This window comes from Spinacia oleracea, chromosome 6 (assembly GCF_020520425.1).
Source record: "Spinacia oleracea cultivar Varoflay chromosome 6, BTI_SOV_V1, whole genome shotgun sequence".
Lineage (NCBI taxonomy): Eukaryota > Viridiplantae > Streptophyta > Magnoliopsida > Caryophyllales > Amaranthaceae > Spinacia > Spinacia oleracea.
In genome coordinates, this window is record NC_079492.1 from 26,974,857 (window position 1) to 26,991,980 (window position 17,124).

The 17,124-nt window shown below is 37.6% G+C and overlaps 1 protein-coding gene across 9 annotated transcripts; it reads left to right on the forward strand.

Moving 5' to 3' along the window:
- The first annotated feature begins 299 nt into the window (after positions 1 to 299).
- On the forward strand, positions 300 to 11,235 carry LOC110790355 (putative pentatricopeptide repeat-containing protein At5g37570). 9 transcript variants are annotated; one of them, XM_056830849.1, is made up of 10 exons: positions 300 to 2,570; positions 6,077 to 7,205; positions 7,288 to 7,507; positions 7,608 to 7,695; positions 7,945 to 8,530; positions 8,607 to 8,859; positions 9,542 to 9,664; positions 9,980 to 10,012; positions 10,107 to 10,176; positions 11,098 to 11,235. In XM_056830849.1, exon 1 carries the CDS (start codon positions 545 to 547, stop codon positions 2,186 to 2,188), a length of 1,644 nt encoding a protein of 547 aa, XP_056686827.1. In that variant the 5' UTR covers positions 300 to 544; the 3' UTR covers positions 2,189 to 2,570; positions 6,077 to 7,205; positions 7,288 to 7,507; positions 7,608 to 7,695; positions 7,945 to 8,530; positions 8,607 to 8,859; positions 9,542 to 9,664; positions 9,980 to 10,012; positions 10,107 to 10,176; positions 11,098 to 11,235. The 9 variants fall into 9 exon arrangements, with proteins under 9 accessions (XP_056686827.1, XP_056686832.1, XP_056686829.1 ...); XM_056830854.1 differs by adding an exon at positions 10,896 to 11,004 and having other exon boundaries at positions 7,288 to 8,530; XM_056830851.1 differs by having other exon boundaries at positions 7,608 to 8,530.
- Positions 11,236 to 17,124: the final 5,889 nt, after the last annotated feature.

Genomic DNA, 17,124 nt, shown 5'->3' on the forward strand with positions numbered 1-17,124 from the left:
GCTAAAAACCTATAGCTAGAGTCCCTAAACTAAAGACCTATTTTGGTACTTCAATATACGTGGTACTCCTAGCTAGAGTCCCACTGACAACTCCAACATACATTACGTACTATACATCACTGTCAACATACACAGATATCAAAAATAAGGAATAAAATAATAATTAGAAAAATATTATAATTTATTTCTCACGTACATACATTAATGAGGCGCCTGACACACACGAAACCGTAGAACTTCTCATGCGTCACTGTCACGCGTTTTTGGAAGATGCTTTTTGGATTTTAGTACAATTTTGAAGCAAATTAGCTCTGTTGAGCGAATTTGCTCATTTTGCTCCAACGGTTAAGCTACTCGCTAGGAAGTTTAATAAATTGCAAGCAGGTCCCTAAATGCAACCATTGTAGTTGCTCTAACACTATACAGACGCTGATCGGGCAGACAGTAGTTTTTAGATGAGAAAAAATCATCATGGTCTCCTGGAGGCTGGAGCATACTGAAGAACAACAGCAAGAAGTGAGCAATTTGGCGTTCCTGCGAATCCATGAGGCATGGATTACCTGCAATATCGCCGCCAATTATTACCCTTTTGAAATCATGCAACACTCTCCGATGTTTCGAGCAAATCCACGTACAAATAATTCATAAAGGTTTTGAGCATGACAATTACTTGATCTCCAATTTCATCTCAGGTTGCTGCACATCTTTCTCTCTCCTCCGCTATGCAACCACCGTCTTCAACTCTGTATCGTGTGCCAATACTTGCCTTTGGAACTCTTTGTTAAACGGTCATTGTAATTACTCTTCTCTCTCATCTTCTCTTTCTGTATTTTCCGCCATGAGAGCTTCTTCTGAAGGTGTTCCAGATAAGTATACTTTCCCGCCATTGATTAAGTGTTGCTCGAATGAATTGGATGTTTTTGTTGGGGTAGGGATTCATGGGTTGTTGATTAAATATGGTGTTGAGGATAATGTGTTTGTGGGTTCGAGTTTGGTTGATTTTTATGGGAAATGTAAGCTAATTGGGGATGCACAGAAGGTGTTCGGTGAAATGCCTGACAGAAATGTTGTGTCTTGGACTTGTATGCTTGTTGGGTATGTTAATTGTGGGGACTTGGTTAGTGCACGGAGGGTGTTTGATGCAATGCCGAAGAGAAACCGGGTTTCGTGGAATGCCATGATTTGTGGGTATGTGAAACTTGGTGAGTTGAATAGTGCTAGGAAGTTGTTTGATGAAATACCTTCCAAGAATGTCCATTCGTACACTACTATGATTGATGGGTATGCTAAATGTGGGGACATGGCTTCAGCTAGGTTCTTGTTTGAGGAGTGCTTAGCTAAGGATCTTGTCCTGTGGTCAGCTTTAATATCAGGGTATGCACAAAATGGGCTTCCTAAGGAGGCAGTGAAGTCTTTTCAGGAGATGCAGTTCAGCAATACTAGGCCAGATGAACATATAATGGTTAGCGTAATGTCAGCTTGTGCACAAGTAGGGAATTTAGAACTTGCTAATGAGATTGATTCATATATGAGTAGGAGCTCTTTTGATCTCCAGCGTACGCATGTTGCTGCAGCATTGGTAGATATGAATGCTAAATGTGGTAATATGGAGAGAGCAATGAGTTTGTTTCATAATATGCCTAAACGGGATTTAGTGTCATATTGTTCAATGATTCATGGCCATGCTCTTCATGGTCAAGGAACGGAGGCTATTAAATTATTCTATAACATGCTTTCTGAAGGGCTAATGCCTGATGATGTGGCTTTCACCGTCATTTTGACAGCCTGCAGTCATGCCGCATTGGTGGAGGAAGGTTACTGCTTATTTGATATGATGAAAAGTAAATACTCGATCACTCCCTCTCCTAACCATTATGCATGCATGATTGATCTTCTAGGTCGTTCTGGCCACTTAGAAGCAGCCTATGATCTCCTTAAATCATTGTCAGTTGAGAATCATTCTGAATCTTGGGGCACACTTCTTGGGGCTTGTAGATTGCATTGTGATACTGACTTAACTGAAGTAGTTGCCAGCCGACTAGTTGAACTTGAGCCATGTAATGCGGGCAGTTTTGTTTTGTTGTCTAATGTCTATGCAGCAGCAGATCGATGGTTGGATGTTTCTATAGTAAGGAAACAAATGATAGGTCGTGGACTTAGGAAAATTCCTGGTTGTAGTTGGGTTTAGGTCAATACGTTACTGGTAAGCTGTGTACTCCTCAGTCCTCACTCACTCCTCAGACCCTATCCGCGGCAGGAGACGTTCTAGGATCTTGTTGGGTTTTTGTCAACTTATACAATTTCCTACCTTTCGTCAAAGTTTTTGTTCTCATGACATAATCCACTAGTTGCTACCTTTTTCAAAATAATCGTTTGGTGGTTTTGTACAAAGTGCCTCTCCTAGGCATAAGACTGGGTATCTTGAATCTCTGCAGCCCCCCATGACTGATGGCCTTTGTCGTCTGTCATTGTGGATCATTATCCCTGCTCTGTGGAAGATATCCTGGAACTTACATGTAAGATTCTGAGAGACAGGTGCACAGTACCAATATACCATCACATGTGCCAAGGTTTATTTCTCTTCTCTTTAATTTCTATGACTATCTTTAATACTTCAATTCATGGTGCTTACGATTTTGGTCCAGTTGCTAAATCTAGATTAGCCTTTCCTGCAGTTACCAGTGTCAGTTAATCGATTACTTGATATTTGCTTCTTCCGCTCAAAGATTGTCCTAGTTTGATTTGTGTGACCATATTGTGATTACATATTCCAAGCAGGACTACTTTTGGGACTAAAGTAGCTTAGTTGTTAATCTTTATTTTATTGCTGATTAAATCCTAAATGAATGACTGAGTGAAGAACTTTGCTTTAAAATGACATTTTCCCAATAGTTGAGCTCCTTGAGGGACACTGTCCGTGCTTTGCTGGCAGTAGGACTTAATAGTCTATGTCATCCCTATAAATAGAAGAAACATGTAGTATTAGTGCACTACACCTATAGTCCCATAGTCCTATAAATATGATATAATCCCACGCATCCACACAGGCCTCCTATGAGTCCTATCACAACACATATTGAAGGGGTAATTGAGGTTTTAGTGGGGTACTGGGGTTACTGTCAAATTCTTTCAAAGGGCAGGGCAGTCTTTTATATATCACCGATTAACTAATACAAGTATATTAGAGTTTTGCCTACAATTTTGTCTTTTAATTCATATTTTACAGTGACTCTTAGTATACTAGGGGAATAAAGTATATCTACTATAGACAAAGCTATCTATTGAATGTTGATGGACTATAGAGAGTTTTGCTCCTCAATGTGTTATGTGCTAGAGGTAACTTGATTGGATATCATCTGGTATAGATTATTTTCCCCCAGAAAATACGTGTAAAACCCTGTGTTGACTTCTACATAAATCTCGGATTTCTTGAGTTGAGTTTTTGTAGTATATGCATGGATTATATATCCCGGATTATGAAGGTGGTAGGAGCTAAGGTAGGATTTCTATATCATCTTAGGTGCAAGCATCTTAGTCTTACTCGTTTAACTTTTAACTTTTGTCGATGACCTGCTTTTGTTCTACAAAGGAGACTTCAGTTCTGTCAGCAATATACCCTTAGCTACTTTCTTTATCAGCTCTTGTTTGGTAGCTAATATTGCAAAATCAGCAATCTATCCTTCCAACATGAAGACTGAGGATATTGCCAGGATTTATTTGTGAAATTTCTAGTTTCACAATTTGTTCTTGGTAGTCTCCCCCTTCATATACCTGGGAGTACCCATCACTACAAGAAAACTGAAGGAGGCAGAGTGTGCTATGCATGTGAATAAGGTGACAGAAAAATTAAGAATATGGGGGTCGAGACACATGTCGTATGGAGCCAGACTTAATTAAGTTAGTTCTGTTCTTTTGAGAATGAATATCACCATAGGTACTAGACCAGTATCTTTTTACTTCCTCTCATACTGACGCAGAGGATTATAGCTTGAATAGGCTTGTGTTAGTTATCCCACACAAAAAGTGATTTTCTGGTTGATTTGTTGAGGAAAACAGTATTCTAGAACACAAGCTTAGTGGATATGATATATGTGATGATACTTGCCCCATGTATGGAAACTGCAACTCATATGTTCTTTCAGTGCCAGTTGAGTAGAAGGTGTTTGCCGTTTTCGTACCCGTACCCGTATCCGTTTTCGTACCCGTATCCGTGCTACCTAGTGGTCAATAAGCGAAAAAGATATGAAACTGAGGAACCTTCTTGATCCTAATCAAGAAGAACCTCACAACTCTTTTGTATTAATGTAATATCTCTATTACAAATACGCTCTTTAACTCGAGTTCCTCTCGAACACGAGTTCCCCACAGCAATCCCCGTCGATTACTGTGCTCCTCTTTCTCACTCTGATTTAACTCTAAGTCACTCTTTCTCTCTCTGACTTAACTCTAAGTCACTCAAGGATCACTCAACCCTTAAACCCAAAATACAATTTGATAAAAAACTCTAGTAAGTAATAAAGCTTATAGCAATAAGGAACTCAAGGAACACTCTTTTTGTAAACTGATTCTTTTAAAACGTTTAAGCTCTTTAAGATATATTTTGCAGAGATCAGTTCTGTTTGAAAAAGTGAAAACTCTTTTCCTTTTATAGAGGAGTTTTACCTAAGGTTGGATACCCATGTTTCCCTCAACTATCCACTAACTGTTACTGCTCAGTAACATGGGCATAGTTGGAGAGAAACAGGGGAGACCATATCAAAACACTACTTGCACGTTTAAACAGAAATACAGGGAGAGTTTTAAGGATCATGGAAAATCTTTTGCTTGGGAAACAAGGAGAATGAAAATCAGAATCCTATGTTTATATTTATTAATTAAATTCATTTTATTTATTAACAAAGATTTTCTAATTTAAAGCTCTTTTATAATTACAGTTAATATATTTCAATTAAAACGTACCAAAACATTTATGCTCCTTTCGTTCCAAACTACGTATAAACATTATTAAATACTTACATAAATCCTAAACATAATCTCATATGTTATAGTTTTCATGTTGAACCTTTAGGAAGCTTCACTCGAAGTCTTCACAGTTTGTTCTTTCTCTGGAACATCGAGGATCCACATAATATATGAGGATCTCGCCTTAGGAACTCGCCTAAGGATCTCGCCTTTGTAAACTTGCTAAATGATTAATTCTTCAACGTAGTGTATGACATGGATCAAATACTTGCATATATTCCATGTTGCTTAGTTATCCAACTCAGGATCTCCTTAACTTAGCATTATCCCTCTAAGGATCTCGGAACCTATTTTGCAACATAACTTAACCAATAGTTAGGAGTTTGCTTTGTCATCATCAAAACATTAGGGTCAACACCTAAGTACAGGTTTTGTGCAAAATTGTAATCACCTATATACGGAACAAGGAAAAGGGATGAAAACCCACTCTTAGCACAGATAATACGGAGTAACAGAAAACCATTACCTCACGAATGCTGACTCTGCTGACCTGAGAATGCCTCTCAACAAGCTGGAAAAGATTATTTGTGGACTTATTACTTCTGAAGGCGGGTCAGAGGGTAGATTGTGGCTTTGTGAGTCTATTTCAAGCTTAAGTTCAATTACACCCCCCGAGCAGCATGCCCTATTCACGAGGTTGTTGAAATCAAAGCCTCGTAAGTTGGATATTGCTGCTCAAGTCTTCCAAATGCTCTTTGAGATCAGAAGGCCACAGAAATCCGGGTTAATCTTGGCTAAGAAAGTCGCAAGCTTAAAACTTAAAAGGTTCTTTGAAGGCAAGTGAGTTTTGCAACTTATACTTTCTTCTGTTGCTTAATTTCTTTTATGTCAGTATTTTCTCTGGGATATGATTCTACTACTACACAGTGTGGTTGGTACCCACTTGTTATAGCTCCTTCGTCCAATTTTAATAGTTATGATCCTGTAACTTGTTGCTATTATCTATGCTATGCTATAATCTGTTTTTCATAAAGAAACTCAGCTGTTTGAGGAAGTCATTGCTCTAATAAATCTACATAAACCTCTGATTCTGGCATGATTATCAACAATGCAGGACATCCAAATGGATCTTGCAACAGTTTTCAACCTTTTCTATTGCGGGTGATTCAGCACACGGAAAGGGTGCAAAGTCACTGGCTCAGTTTGCCTTTGTGATCAGGGACATATGTTGGGAAGAGCTTGAATGGAAAGGAAAACATGGACAGTCACCAGAGTTGTTGCTACAAAGCCTCATTATTTTCTTGATTTGGATGTTCAACTTACAGAGAAGAACTTTTTGGAGAATATACCTGAGTTCTGGTCGTCAGAGGAATTTTCGGAGTCCCTTAAAGGTGGTGAGATCTTGTCGGTTGATAATAAGTTCTTTGTAGATTTCTTCCTTTAGTTACTGTATGAAGATAATCTGCAAGAAGTTTGGACAGTTGTTGGTCAGTTTCTTATGTATGAATCTTTTTCTTATCTTTGTTAACGTCTTCTAATCATTCTTGATGAGCGGGATCTATGTACATTATTGCTAATGCTTCAAGATCTTCTTACTAGAGAAAGAGATCTCTAAACTTTGATAATACATCTTATTGTCTGGAGATTGTGATTTGTAAGTGTGGTGACCAAGTATCTATTGATCAGTTGTTTCTGTTGAATGCACTGTTTACGAAGGAAGGTTACTTTTGCGGTTGGTACATGGTGAAGGGACCGAGGAGGAGAAGGTTAGGAACTTACGATTGATGATTTAGTTTTAAGGATCTGTACACATACAAGTGAAGCCAAGAGTTTGGCCCTGATTTCCAAAGACTATTGAAGTGATAAAATGGCTTGGTCTTCTTTCGTGGAGCCTCAAAGTGGCTTTATTTCATTTACAGGTTGTCTAAGGAATTTCATACTTCTGAATCCTGGGAATCTCTGTTTATCAATAACATTGGGTTTCGTAAATCTGATATATATGGTACAGAACGTGATGGAACTTCAGACAAGAGTGAACAGGACTTAGGTGAAAAAACAGCAACTAAAGCTAAACGTAAAAGGAGGCAAAACAACAGAAAAAAAGGAGAAGGAATCGAGATTATGATGAATTCAGTGATCAGGACTTGCTTGACCTTGACGATTCAGATGATAAATTCAATCTCCAGTCTAGTTCTATTAGCTGGTTGCTTTCTAGTGATGGCTATGCGACTTCATGGAGCTTGGTATGGTCTATATCCTTATTTTCTGTTCTGGTATTTGTGATTTACCAGGCGTGATAACCTTATTGTTCTGTTGGTTTTTCAGGCTGATCTACCGGAACATTTATCAAAGCATTGTCTGAGAGAATGGATGAAGCAGACTTTCGATAGTTGAAGTGAGGCCACCTAATTTATGTGAATTTCACACAATATTCAGGATTGAGGATGAGAAGTGCAGCCGTACAAGTCATTCACCATCATGCATTCTCCATCTACCTTGCTCAACCCTTGTTTGCTACTTCTTTGGCTTTACACTCTTACAATTGGTAATTCTTTTGTTGGCTAAATGACCGGCTTTATATGTTTTTGTGTCATGCGTTCTTACTGTTGTGGCTTCTTTTGAGATCTTTCTTTCACGGCTTCTAGGTTTCCATCTTCAAGTCTTTGTCGGAGATAGTATACATACTTTGCAGGAATGACTATGGCTGTTGTTGGCATTCTGGGTCACCTACAGGTCATTTCTTATTGTTATTGCAGCACCATCTAACCTAAACTTTTTTTTTTGGCAATTAATAATTGTATTAAAAACCAAAGAGGAAAACACTGAAGTTTTACAATGAGCCCTGACCACTAGAACACAACCTACACGATTTCACAAGGCAACAACCCTAATCATGTAGTAATCTATTTCTAAGTTCCTCATAACTTCTACAGGAAACTGTAAACAAGATTTCCTTAACAAGGCACTCAACTGACTTTACAGGTTTCTTAAAAATCACAGCATTTCCAGTAAGCCATGCTGTAAACTGCTTCGGTGAAGCACATCACATACAGCTGAGCAATACAAGTTGTTTTCCTGCTTTTCTTCACCACTGTTTATAGTTCATGAGCATATAAGCCAACAGCTGAGGTTATTTTGGTAAATTAACTTTTCGTGTCCCCAATCAAAAATACCAACCTACCCTCCTTGAGTTGTTTATTGTGCTGACTGCTGCTCTACTAAACTACCCTAACCCTCCCCCCCCCCGCGTTTTCTCTCTCCTTCCTCCCGTTTTCTCTGCCGCTTCACTCTCACACAATCACAAAGCTCTCTTTCTCTCTCCTAGGTAAATCACTCTCAAACCCTTTCTTTCGAATTCCATTTTTCCTCTCTTTCTCTCTCCTAGGTAAATCACTCTCAAAACCTTTCAGTTCTCAATTCTGTCGAATTCCATTTCTTAAGATTTTGGGTGAAGAAATCGAGTTCCAGATTTTTAGGGTTAGGCTTCTTCGCCGTCGTCCCGCAAAGATGGTCGTCCTCAACCGCCCCGGCGGCGACGTCTCCGCGGTAGCCAAATTTCCAGATTACGGTAGTCATCTTTCCAGATTTTGCTTCAATTTTCATCCCTGTTTCTTAGATTTTATTTTAATTTTCGTTAATTTTAGTTGTAGATGAGGATGAGAAAATATCCCACCACCGTCTGCCCTCCGCATCCACCACTCTTTCCTCTCCAACCTTTAAATTCTACCAGAAATGGCGGCGGCGCAACGAGCTACGTCCTCTGCTATATCAAAAAAAAAATCACCATCGGCAGTAGCAGCATACCACCGTTGTTTGGTGGAGCACGGTGGTCGTCTTCGTGGTTGGGCCATGTGGATCCGGCACCTGAAGACCCTTCACCTGGCCGATATCGGAGTTGTATGTTTTTTTACTTTGCTTAACAATCATGCATGTTTTAATTAATTCGGATTAATTTTTTAACTTTGCTTAAGAATAATGCTTTAATTTATTCGGATTAAAAAAACGGGGAAAAGGGAAAATAATTATGCATGTTTTAATTTATTTCTTGCTTCTAATCTTTTGTTTCTCCCCTCACACTTCTCTTTTTTCCAGTGCGATTGTTCTTGAAGTTTTTAGATTTATTTGAATTAAGCAATGTGAAGAATTTGAGTAGGACTCGAATTTTTGATAGCTTGAACTGCAATCTCTAAAGAATCAAAGATGTGATTTTGATAATAAAATTTCGATTTTTTTTCTGGTATTAGCAATTCTGTCAAATTTCTTGCTCTTTGTAGCAGAAAAGGCATTTGAGTCCTAAAGAATCAAAGATGTGATTTTGATAATAAAATTTCGATTTTTTTTTTCTGGTAGTAGCAATTCTGTCAAATTTCTTGCTCTTTGTAGCAGAAAAGGCATTTGAATATGATTGAATTAGTTCAGGGTTGAAATTAATATGATTGAATTAGTTCAAGATTGAAATTAATATGATTGAATTAGTTCAGGATTGAGTAAAAGGAAATTTAAAATCTATCAAGCTGCTGATTCCTTCTGAATTTAGGAGTTGGAATTTAATGGTGAAATGTGTATCATTTGTTTGTAGGTTGAGGATCAGTACAAGAAAGGTCTAGAAGAAGACCCTTCCGTATTTGATTATGATGGTGTTTACGATGATATGGAATCGAAAATGGTTCAGCCAAAAGCCGAAGATAGACAGTAGCGCCAGGTAATTGTCTTATACTTCAGTCATCGTGTTTGTTAATTTGGATTGAGTTTATTTGAAACATTAATTTTTTTGGTAATAGGTGATATTTAAATAAGTTATGTGGTACTTTAAAATTCTGAGCTTTTTGTGATGCAAACTATCAAATATTCTTGATGTGGATTTATGAGAGCGCTTGATACCTATATGTTCAATAAAAATCTGCCAAAGTTATTACTCCTTTTCCTTTATTTTTTTAATTGCTTGACTTCTCTCAAAACTAAGTCTATGTTATATCGTTGAAGCTCCTCTAATGTGTGTCTCCCTTCCTTTTTACAGGCTTCTCGATCCTTCTCCTCTGTTCTCAACTTCGTAAGTTCTTGATTTATAGTTTGTCCAATAGCTCTTTTATAATCAGTTTAGGATGACTCTAAAAATAAAATTATTATATTCACACAAATGGCAGAAGGTGGACTTCATTTGGTACTATGAGGATGTTCTAACCCACAGGCACGTCCAATGTCTCTTTTATACGGGTACTTGTCATTTTCTGAGTCACCTCTATATCTCAATTTGTTTTGTGTTGTTTAATCATGATGAGTATCCTGCTATTAGTTTGTTTGATTTCCTGAATTTAATCATGATGCATATCCTGCTAAGTTTGACTGATTATCTCAATTTTCTGAAGTTAATCACGATGCGTATCCTGCTATAAGTTTGTTTGATTATCTCATTCAATTTTATGACTTTAATCATGAGGTGTATCCTGCTATTAGTTTGACTTAGACTATCTTAATTTTCTAAATTTAACCATGAGGCGTATCCTGCTATTAGTTTGCTTGATTATCTCAGTTTTCTTAATTTAATCATGATGCATATCCTGCTTGATTGTTGATGCTCCACTACTTAGAACTTAAAAGAACATGTTTCCGCATACCCCAGTTGGGAATAAGTTACAGCTTCAGTGAAGGCATGGATTCAGCAATTTAGACGAGTAGAAAAAACTAAAAACGTTAACATTAAGAATAAAATCAAAATCAATTACTAACACAAATAAATGCTGATACCGCCAAACACAAATCATTGAAATTATTTTTAAATTATGTCTGAAACTCCATTCTGATTGACTATTTTATGAGAATTATTGAATTTCTGAACTCAATAATTCTAGAATATAGAGCTAGAGTCATGATTTGCAGTGAAACCCTTCAAACACATATTTTATAAATCTTCAATTAACCTTCTCCATTTGCAGCTGGCGTGACATTGTTGGAAAAATACATGGACAACCTAGAAACCCTTCAAAAAGCCGCTGAATTACGCACTCTTCAATCCCAATTTATCAACTATCATCACAATCTAAAGTATTTATCTTTCTATGTGTGTGTGTCTCCCCCTCTCTCTCACACACAATTATGATATCTAATGTATATATCTTTTTTGAATCTGGGTTTCAGTTACGCCAAAGAAGCTGTAGAAATCAGCGCAAAGCTGCTTGAGATTAATCCAGGATTCTACACTGCCTGGAACTATCGGAAACTTGCTGTTGAGCATTTTCTGCTCCTGTCTCTATTTTGAATGAGGAACTCCGCGTTGTAAGTGTTCCGTTTTACTTTTATAGATTAATTTGCATAGGTTTGATTTACTTTTCTGTATTTTTTTTTATTGCAATTTTTTTTATTATATTTCTGATTATTTTTTGTCATTTTGGATTATTTTTTGACAGAAAGAAGAAAATATTGAGTGGACTAAGACAATGTCTCGGAGCTTTAAGTTGATGGACAGCGAGGTAGGAGAGAGATCAAAGAACAACTGCCGGCCCTACGTCAACGAGCTGTCGTGTGTTGCAAATACCTCAGTGCGACGCCGTGGGATCATAATGTTGTTGGACTTCTTTTGTATGTTATTGGACTTCTTTAATTTTTTTGTTCCAATATCATAGTGTTTAGAATGAAAGAAATTGCTTGGTATATTTAGTTGAGATTATGAGATACCATGGAAGGTATGAAGCAGAACAAGAAGTTGAGTCATCTAAATGCTATATTGGTGATTGACTGACTACATGGCTCATTTTAGGCCTGCCATAAAGTTTCGTAGCTTCTTTAGTTCCTATCAGTTTATGTTGATCTATTGATTTTGTATGATGCGGACTGCATTTTAGCTATTTTGAATTTTTTCTGGATCTGATTAGGTTTATGAAATTGCACAATGAGAAGCAGATGAGTAACACAACATAAATGTTGCTTTGATAGAATCTGATCAATGTAATCTCTATTTAGATAGTGACTTGAGTAGATTTTGATGAGTTTGTCAATATGCAATTTTTAGTTTTTATACAATCTCGCACGCATCGCGTGCATATAAGACTAGTAGTTCATGAGCAAACCCAACACTTCTCCCAAGAATACCCAGGTGCAACAAGACAACCTGCCACACTGCAGCTGAAAAGGCACACTCAAAAAACAAATGCTCAACTGATTCTTTGAAGAAGCCTACCTGCATAAGATAGAAACTTAGCAGACCACACCTTAGCCCTAGCAAGAATCTTATCAACCAAGGGCTTGCACCAGAGTTATCTGGTTTGTGGTACGTTTCGGTACGGAGTACGAGTATGGGTTCGCGGTTCGCGGGTAGCTGATTTCGAGAGGGGTATGGATTTCTTTTATGTGTGTTTTAGTGTAATATGCGACAAAAATAATTTCACTTAATAGCATTAGCTTAAATCCGCGATGAAGGTTAACTGTAGTAGCATAAAAGCTCAACTTATTAAATTTTATGTTCTGGATAATGCGTTTTAGGATGTGTGGTGGGTTGTTCGGCTTCCCGTAACATTTTTTTGACACACCCATGACCCATGTATAAAATAATAGCACCACACCCATAACCCATGTATAAAATAATGGGACCACAACCATAACCCATGAGCAGACAAAAGTAAAATAATATTCAATTGTCACTGTAACGTAATACTCAATTGGAAAAAAAAAGTGATTAATAAAATAATAGGCGACATCCATGACCCATGTGCAGACGAAAAGTATAACAATAAAACAAGAAAGTACAAAGTAAAGTAAAAAAATAAGTAAAAAATTAAAACAAATAAAAAAAACCCATCATCATCCTTCTTCAGTTCTTCACGATGGTTCTGCTCTCATCCATGGTGTTTGTTTTCAGCAAGAAGAAAGAACAACAAAAACAAAAATGGTCGCAATCAACGATACGCCCTTCTCAAACAAAAGCCCCAACATATTTTATCTTCTATCGTCTTCCCGGCCTTCAATCGTTTAAGTTGGGGTTGGTTTGGTTTGCGAAAAATTGCAAATTGGATCGCCGGCGAACCATTGGTACGGGCGAACCGGTTCGAGATTCGCGGGGGTTACCAGCGAACTAGGTAACGCTGGCTTGCACTGATGGTGGTTGAGTTTTTTAGATGAGAGAGGAACTCCTAGATATCTAAATGGTAGATTACCCTCCGAAATTTCCTCATTAGCTATAATATGAGCTTTCTCAGTAGTAGAAACTCCCCCAAAGTATATATTACTTTTACTCATGTTGGCTTCAAGACCTGAAGCTGTGGAAAACTTAAGAAAAGCTTCAAGCAACAGTTGAACAAAGATATTGTCAACTCTAGCAAAGAGCAATAAGTCATCAGCAAACATCATATGTGAGATATTGAGCCTTTCACACCTAGGATGGAAGTTAAAGTCAGGGATAGCTTTCAATTAATTCATACACCTAGAAAGGTACTCCATTCCAATAGCAAATAGAAAAGGAGACATGAGATCTCCTTGCCTCAAACCTTTCTTAGCTTGAAATGGCTTACTAGGGAACCCATTAATAAGCACTGAATAAGAAACAATAGTAATACATGTCATTATTCACTGCACAAGCGTTTCAGGGAACCCAAAATCTTGCAGAACGGTTTCCAAGAAGCCCCATTCAACTGAATTATAAGCCTTCTTCAGATCTATCTTAAGACACACATAGGGGGCAGATGAGCCCTACCATAACCCTTGATCAACTCAGTGGCAAGCAAAATATTATCAGCTATGTATCTTCCAGGAATAAAGCTTGATTGACATTCACTAACCACCCCAGCATTCCTTAGGTACCAAAGTAATGGAAGTACAGTTCACACCAGAATACATCTCCCTAGTCTGAAAGAAATACTGCACGGCCTTGTACATATTATCTTTGATCAAATGCCGAAGAAAACAACATTATAGCCATCCAAACCAGGTGCTTTGCTATCATCAATAGCTTTAAGACCTGTATCTATCCATCTCAATAGTAGTAACCGACTATTGTTTCTTCAATTTATCGTAACAGAAAATGCATTCGTATCAATCAATCGAATTTATTGAATAAATAGTTATAATATTTTTTATTATTATTATTTTAGTAAATCCAATTCTAAATTTTGAAAATTTAATACTCATCAATTCAAATTATATTACTAGATCTTGCACCTTAAGATATACTTTCCAAAATGGAATAAATCAAAGTATTTTGAACCTCTTTTCCCTTTCTCCTCCAGAAATAGATTGATTCCAAAAATTCTGGAAAATTATTGATTACTTTGGTATTTAAATATGTATTTCATTTACTTTAGAACTAGATCGAAAATTAATGAAGTTAAAAAAAAATCAGAGACCCAATGTCACATACAGTTAAGATTTATGATACATGTATAGGATGTACTCAATGTGTTCGAGCTTGCCCCACAAATGTATTAGAAATGATACCTTGGGATGGATGTAAAGCTAAATAAGGGTGAGTAGAAAAACTTATTAGATGCCAGAGTTGAGAGTATCGAATAAGTTTTACCTACTATTGGATTTGAACTAATGACTCCCGCCGTATGAAAGCCATACTCTAACCGCTTAGTTAAGTAGGACTTTTATCATTACAAATTATAAAGAGGACTAAATATAACCATCCAATAGATTGATTATAAATCAAATATTATATATAAGCAATATAAATTAAACAGATCAAAGAGCTATGAGGGTGGATCGTGGAATAATTATGAGCTGCCTCATTAGACAACCTAGAACCTGACCTGGGAGTAGGAAGGTCAGCTTTAGGTAGATGAACAAATGCAGTACCAAGGAGAGCAATATAAAACCTCTGAATCTCAGCAGTGATGTCACCAGAATCAGTTATCTTTTACCCTTGTTCAATTTACAACTTAGAAATCCTATTAATATTCCTTCTTTTCTTAACAGAAGCATAGAAGAACTTAGAATTAGAGTCCCCATCAACTAACCATTGTATCCTTAACTTTTGTTTCAGAGTAGTTTCCTCAACTGACAACCACTTTTATTAGCTTTTCAGTGTATACCCTTTCATCAACTTGCAGCAATAGGTCTGTAGTCTGTAGGGTCAGAGAGAAGATGGCACTGAACATCTTCCAGATCTTGCTGAGCTTGCCGAATTCTCAAATGAATACCTACAAATTCTTCTTTATGAAGTTGTTTCAACTGACATTTAAGGCTTTTCAGCTTAAACCAGACCCTACTAAGAGGAGTACCTTGGATTGGCCTTGCCCAGTCCTGAGTAACCATCTTCTCAAACCGAGAGTGGTTCACTAGAAAATTGAAAAATTATAGGGTCTGCCCCCTTCCCTGTAATCATAACAAAACTAAGAAATGAAGGAGAGGGGTCTGAAATGGAAGTGTTAAGGTAATCCACAACCAAATGACCATATACTTTAATATCTAACACCCATTCCCCTAATCCCTATCAATTCTACTAGCCACCCTAGAGTCACTTAACCCCTTGTTTCTCCAAGAGAAAAAGTGCCATGTACTTCTCAGTTCACTCACCCCGAGTATTGAACAAAAAGGATTCAAAATCACGAGTCTCATATCTACTGATATCAGCTCCATTGATTATGTCATGACTAGATAGCACAACATTAAAATCTCCTAAAATTAACCAAGGAGCAGTAGAGATTGTGGCAGCTAGCCTTGAAAGAGAAGACCACAAAGGCTTCCTGGTCTCCACTATGTGCAAGCCATATACAGTAGTAAAGAAACAAACAAAGGCACATTTACTATCCATAAGCTCACTATGAATAAACTGTTCATGAGTGATCAAAACCTTCACACTGACATTCATTATTCTCCACCCAACCATATTCTTCCTCTAGGATTGCAAGAAGAGTTACAATGCTAGTCCCAACCTCTACCTATTTTCTGTTGAATCTTACTTGTGTTTTTATTCTTGACTCTAGACTCTAACACATTCATAACGTCTACTTCATTCTATGACAAGAAGCTTCTCAATGTTCTTGTCTTTAGTAAGGTCATTAAGACCCATAATATTCCAAGAGCACACTAGTGTGATCAGGGGGCTCCTCTTCAACCTCTCCTTCTTCACCTAGTGGTAATAGACCCTCATGGTCAGGAATCAATACTCTAAATGAGTTATGAATAGGTGTATCCATCACTGAAGACCTACCTTCTCTGTGCTTAGTTCTCCTAGTATCAACTTTCCAACCCGCATCATCATCGGAATGCACAACAACATTAGTTCCAACAAGTGTGACTTGCACTTGAGCCTGTGCTTGCTGATGAACCTGTTGGACTTTCTTTTGAACCCATTTATTTATAACCTTCTTCTCGGTAGCAATAACTTTGGAATTTATCTTTGGTTGAGCATCACAATTATGCCCCACAAGACAACATTTCTTGCAATGGGCTGGCTTCCAATCATATGTGACAGCTTGCTCAAATTCTTGTTCTGGAGGCTACTAGGCAAAGGCCTAGTTACATCAACCTCAATGAGAACTCTGGAAAATGAGATTCTGAGTTGATGGGTGGTGCATTCATCTACAAACAAGGGCACATCAATCACACTGCTCAACCTACTAAGAGAATCATCTCCCCAACATTTGAGAGGTAAGTTTGGGAACCTGGCCCACAGAGGAATAACTTTCAGAACTTCCTCATGGAAGCTAAATTTTGATGACCACTATTTAATGATGGCAGGCATACCATAAAAGAACTGAGGTCAGCATATAATATGGCATTCCTATGCTTTAGGTAGTTAAATTTCATAACAAAGTAACCTACATCATGAAGGAAGACTTTAGGAGTGGCCACCTGACTCCATTCCTTAGCCACCAACCGTAGCACGGATGCAATAGTTGGGGTTTCCCCAACACAAATATTGCAATAACATTCATCCACTGAGCAGTACATTTACCAATTTCAGCTTGTTGTAAATGAGCAATTACCTTCCCATCAGTGCAAACAAGGGTAACATGTGACAATGCTTTCCCTTTTGTAGCAGGAGAACTACCCTTAAACATATTGACCTAGGGTTCTTGGGGTTTATGACCCTGATGCACCTTAGACCCCCCCATATGCAGCTTCCTACTCACAATGCCCATAGATCCAGGATTAACAGAATTGGGATTTTCAGCAATTGCATCAAACATTCCAGATCGAGTAGCCAAATGAGAATGTGATTTCTGA

Bases quoted from the DNA above. Each gene is read 5' to 3' on its own strand.
- LOC110790355 (XM_056830854.1), top strand. From the start codon at position 545: ATGAGGCATGGATTACCTGCAATATCGCCGCCAATTATTACCCTTTTG.